Source organism: Microtus ochrogaster, chromosome 10, assembly GCF_000317375.1.
Source record: "Microtus ochrogaster isolate Prairie Vole_2 chromosome 10, MicOch1.0, whole genome shotgun sequence".
Classification (NCBI taxonomy): domain Eukaryota; kingdom Metazoa; phylum Chordata; class Mammalia; order Rodentia; family Cricetidae; genus Microtus; species Microtus ochrogaster.
In genome coordinates this window covers 70,445,884-70,450,764 of record NC_022016.1, presented here as the reverse complement: position 1 = coordinate 70,450,764, position 4,881 = coordinate 70,445,884, and the positions used below count along the sequence as shown (strand labels likewise).

The window sequence follows — 4,881 nt, the reverse complement described above, 5'->3', positions numbered from 1 at the left end:
TGCAGTCTGAGGATGCAGTCTGAGGATGCAGTCTGAGGATGCAGTCTGAGGATGCAGTCTGAGGAGACAGTCTGAGGAGACAGTCTGAGGTTTGTAGAGAGAGGAGTCCGTCTGAGGTTTCCTAGAGACAGGATTGCCCCTTTCAGTCTGAGCATAAAAAACTCTCTAGTGGCTGGCTACTCTGCTTCTCCAGTCTTCAGCATTAACCTCCATATCTGATTCTGGGTTTTTATTTCTTAAGATCGATTAAATTTGTGCTACAGTTATGACTTAAATTTTCCTGGTTGTAACTTGCTTGTTTAAGGAATGAAGTTTTTGATTAGGAACAAATGTTATTCAGAATTTGGGAACACTTTAGATTTTTGGTTTGTTACATCATATTTTTTAAAAATCAAACTTCCCTCAGTTTGTATCTTTTAAAAGACCATTTTCATGTGACACATAAATTTTCAGATAAACTATTTCATTACAGTTTGGATCCTCTGATTGTGAATGTTGCTAACCCTGGAATCAAGTTCACAACCGTTCTCTTTGCCAAGCAGACAGATTGCCTTCTCGTGGGAGACAGTGATGGGCAGGTTGCAGTCTATGAACTGAGAAATATGCCTACTGCTTTGGACAATGGCCGGGTAAGACTTGGATGCAAAATTTTTAGGTCCTTTTGTGACTCTGTTGTGTTGTAACTTTGTAGCATGGCATGGATGTTCATTTAGTAAGTGACACATAGGAGGTGTGTGGTAATGAGGGGGTCCCAAGTGTCTCTGCTTTTACTGTACATGGTATCCAAGCTTGTCCTCAGTCAGTCTCAGTTCCTTAGTTATAGACAATAAATAGTGAGGATATGATGGCCCCACAGATGACCTTAAACACCATCTGGAGGAGCTTGATGTCATGCCTACTGTGTAACCAGGGCTTGGACAGTAGGTGAGGCTGAAATAAATGTCTTCAGAGATTGTCTACTGTTCTGGAAGTGAGAATCAGTTTCCGGTGCTTCACCCTATGCGGCTATTCAAATGTGAGCATTATGCTGCCGAATTTTGACAGAAAAGCTCAGTATCCTCAATGCACATTATTTTTATGATAGATCTTCAGTTTTTCTTTGTTTTTGGTTATTTCAAATAATAATCTGGTAAATATCCTAATATGAGAATGTCAAAAGGTTTAGTACTATTTCTGTGAGCATAACCTACCTACTCCTCCTTCATAGTTTTGGAAAGCAGTTATAGCCCCAGTAATAAAATGAAGTAATTCTTATCAAGGTATTATATCAAGTGATATCAAAATTTTTCTCTATTAGTTTCAACCAAGAGTGTGTCAGAGGTTTGGAGAGCTCTTGGTTTCATTTATAGGGAAGATATGTACCAGGTTTCTTCCTTCCTTCCTCCCTCCTTCTCTCTCTCTCTCTCTCTCTCTCTCTTTCTTTTTTTTAAGATGAGAGAGCTCAACCCAATCACAGCATGCTGGGAGTTTATTTAGTTTTCACATTCAATACAAATTTGCATTTACAAATTTTATCCAAATGTTTTTTTGTTTTTTTTTTTCAGCAAGAAGGGGGTTTTAGTCTGGATTTTATAGCAAATGTTTTGGGAGAACGACATGAATTCATAAAGCCATTTTTCCCCTGGAGATTTTAATGTGAAGCCCTTATGGCACAGATACTGAAATCACTTCACGAAAGTAGTTTACATGTGTAAAGTCCTTCTAAAAGCTATCAAGAATGACAACAGAAAATAGAGAGAGGCAGAAGGAGACTCTTTCTTTAAGTCAAATTCCTTTTGTTCCTAATTAAATTTGTTGGGGCCGAGGGTGTAGCTGAACAGTAGTTTATGTTTAGCCCATATGAATTCCTGTCTTCCATTTCCAGTACTAGAGGGGAAAAAATAGATCTGGATCCAAAAACCACTATCAAAACTAATAGAGCTGGTGTTAATATTAGTCAACAGGATAATAGGATTTTTTCAAAATAAAATGCCTAAACATTACATAAATCAGCTTTCTTTTTTATTGTTTTTATTGAATTATATATTTTTCTCCCTTCCTTTCCCTTTCTCCCTCCTCCCCTTCTGTCCTCTCCCATGGTCCCCATGCTCCAAATTTACTCAGGAGATCTTGTCTTTTTCTACTTCCCATGTGGATTAGATCCATGTATGTCCCTCTTAGGGTCCCCTGGGTTGTCTAGGTTCTCGGGGACTGTGAATTATAGGCTGGTTTTCTTTGTTTTATGTCTAAGAGGCACTTATAAGTGAGTACATATGGTATTTGTCTTTCTGGGTTTGGGTTGCCTTACTAAATATGTTTTCTAGATCCACCCATTTACCTGCAAATTTCAAGATGTCACTATTTTTCCCCACTGTATAGTACTCCATTTTGTAAATGGTGTGCCAGATGTCTAAGGCTGCTCCTGGGAAGTGACTCATAAGAATAGGAAGGCATACAAAAAGAACTTCAGAGCTGCCAAAGTGCTCAGTAGATCAAAGTGTTTGCTGTGCATGCCTGGTGACCTGAATTCAATCCCTTTAATCCATGTAAAGATGGAAGGGGCGTGGCAGGGATGATACTGACTCCACAGAGCTGTCCTCTCACTCCCACACAGTCGGCATGACATTGCACCTACACACTCATTCACTTTTGTAGGACATTCTGGTGTGGGAGGTCCTTCTGTCTATGTGTTGCTTTTATTGGTTAATGAATAAAGAACTGTTTTGAGCCTATGGCAGGGAAGAACAGAACTAGGCAGGGAAATCTAGGCAGTATTCTTGGAGAAAGAAGGGCAGAGTCAGAGAGAAGCCATGGAAACACCAGAGACGACAGATGTTTGGAACTTTGCTGGTAAACCACAGCTGTGTGGTGATACACAGATTACTAGAAACGGGTTATTAATATGTAAGAGTTAACCAATAAGAAGCTAGAGCTAATGGACCAAACAGTGATTTAATTAATACAGTTTCTGTGTGATTATTTGGGGTCTAAGCTAGCCAGGTGGCCGGGAACCAACAAGCGGCCTTCCTGTTACAACATTGTTTCTTTTATTAAAAAAAAAAAAAACAAGACAAAGAGGCATTTGTTGAGTGTGTGTGTGTGTTACATGTATGTGTCATCATGCATACCTCTATGTTTGTGCAGACACTAGGGAGGACATTAGCTGCCATATCACCTGAGAGACTCACTCTCACTAAAGCTGGATCTAGATTGGCAATAAGCAGCTCCCACGGATCCTCCTGTCTCCACCCACCCACAGTGCTGGGGTTGCAGGCACTCAGACAGGGGGCAATGCCCAGCCTCTTATGAGGTTCTGGGGATTTGAACTCAGGTCCCCATGCTTGCACAGCAAATGCTCTTCCCCTCTGAGCCATCTCTCCAGTCCGTATTTGTTGATTTGGGTGGATATATATTTTGTAAACAAAGAAAGCTACCATGCAGCCCTTGTGTGTAGAGTGCTAGAGCAGAGTTCAATGAATTGGTACAGGTTTTTGGACCACATGTTCTTTCTCTCGTTGCCAGTTACTGTTTGTGGCCTTCCAGTAGAAGGATTTTGATTTGGGGGTTCTGAGAGTTTTAAGTGGAATGATTTCTTACATTTTGGTGTTTACTGGAGGAGTCTAGGGGCAATAGTCATCAGATAATACATGGCAAACGGTTGGCTCCAGCCCTGGCACAGCAAAGGGACTCTGGTTAGGGTAATTTAAACAAATGCCATGACTCACATCTTGAGAACTGAAAAACTAAAGTAAGTATAGTCAGGATGTTAAGAGAATAGAGAAATATTTATTAGCCACAGCTGGCAAGGGAAACACAGGCAATGCTTGTCTTGCTTAATGACTAACAGAAGTATTAGATTCCTGTGTGACATGAACGTGGGACCTGTCCAGGCTTGCAATTATAACTCTGTAGTATAGCTAACTATAGACAGGATGTTCCATCCCTTATCTGTCATGATTGTGGAAGCACCAACACTTTTCTTGATGTGATAAAGGTCAACCACTAGGCATTTAAGTTTTGCTTTAAAGAGTTATGGTTTAGAATTCAGTGGAAGTCAGTGCAGTGGGCCTTGTAGGAAGAAATCTCTTCCATGACTAGACTGTAGAGATTACCCTTGAATACTTCATTGGCCACTATGGCTTGGTATACAGATATTTGCCATATTTTTCTCTTTTTTGGGATATATATATAATTTTTTTTTTTTGGTTTTACGAGACAGGGTTTCTCTGTGGCTTTGGAGCCTGTCCTGGAACTCCCTTGGTAGACCAGGCTGGTCTTGAACTCACAGAGATCCACCTGCCTCTGCCTCCCGAGTGCTGGGATTACAGGCGTGCGCCACCACCGCCCGGCCTATATATGTTTTTCTTTTTTTTTTTTTGGTTTTTCGAGACAGGGTTTCTCTGTGGCTTTGGAGCCTGTCCTGGAACTCCCTTGGTAGACCAGGCTGGTCTTGAACTCACAGAGATCCACCTGCCTCTGCCTCCCGAGTGCTGGGATTACAGGCGTGCGCCACCACCGCCCGGCCTATATATATAATTTAAAGAATATAAATATATATATTCTTTAAAAGGTGGGATGTTTAAAATGGAGCTTAAAAACATTGATGTGTAATATAATAGAGTACTGTTGAAAGATACTGAAGGCACTCTTGGATTGATAAGATACCTACTGAGTGCACCATATGACAGGGCCTGTCTTAGGCACCAAGGATCATCAGAGAGCAAGCTGCAGGACTGATCGCTTTCATTAACCCAAGTGAGAGACAGAAGCAGGAAGGACAGCTTTGGAAAGCACATTAAGGTTAGAAATGGCCAGGCGTTATTTTGTTGCATTACATGCTGTAAGAAATGGCCAGGTGTTACATTGTTACATTGGAGGCTGTAAGAAATGGCCAGGTGTTAC

General features: G+C 41.0%; 1 protein-coding gene across 5 annotated transcripts in view; it reads left to right on the top strand.

Moving 5' to 3' along the window:
- Nucleotides 1-4,881, top strand: part of Wdr78 (WD repeat domain 78) — a 70,536-nt gene that overhangs the window by 62,159 nt on the left and 3,496 nt on the right. For all 5 annotated transcript variants that reach the window (XR_003377399.1, XM_005353482.3, XM_026782110.1 and 2 more), the window contains one exon: nt 473-629. Coding sequence is in view for 4 of the 5 variants with exons in the window: in XM_005353482.3 (XP_005353539.1) it covers nt 473-629 (157 nt within the window). In the remaining variant the exon portion in view is untranslated. The remainder of the gene's footprint in view (nt 1-472; nt 630-4,881) is intronic.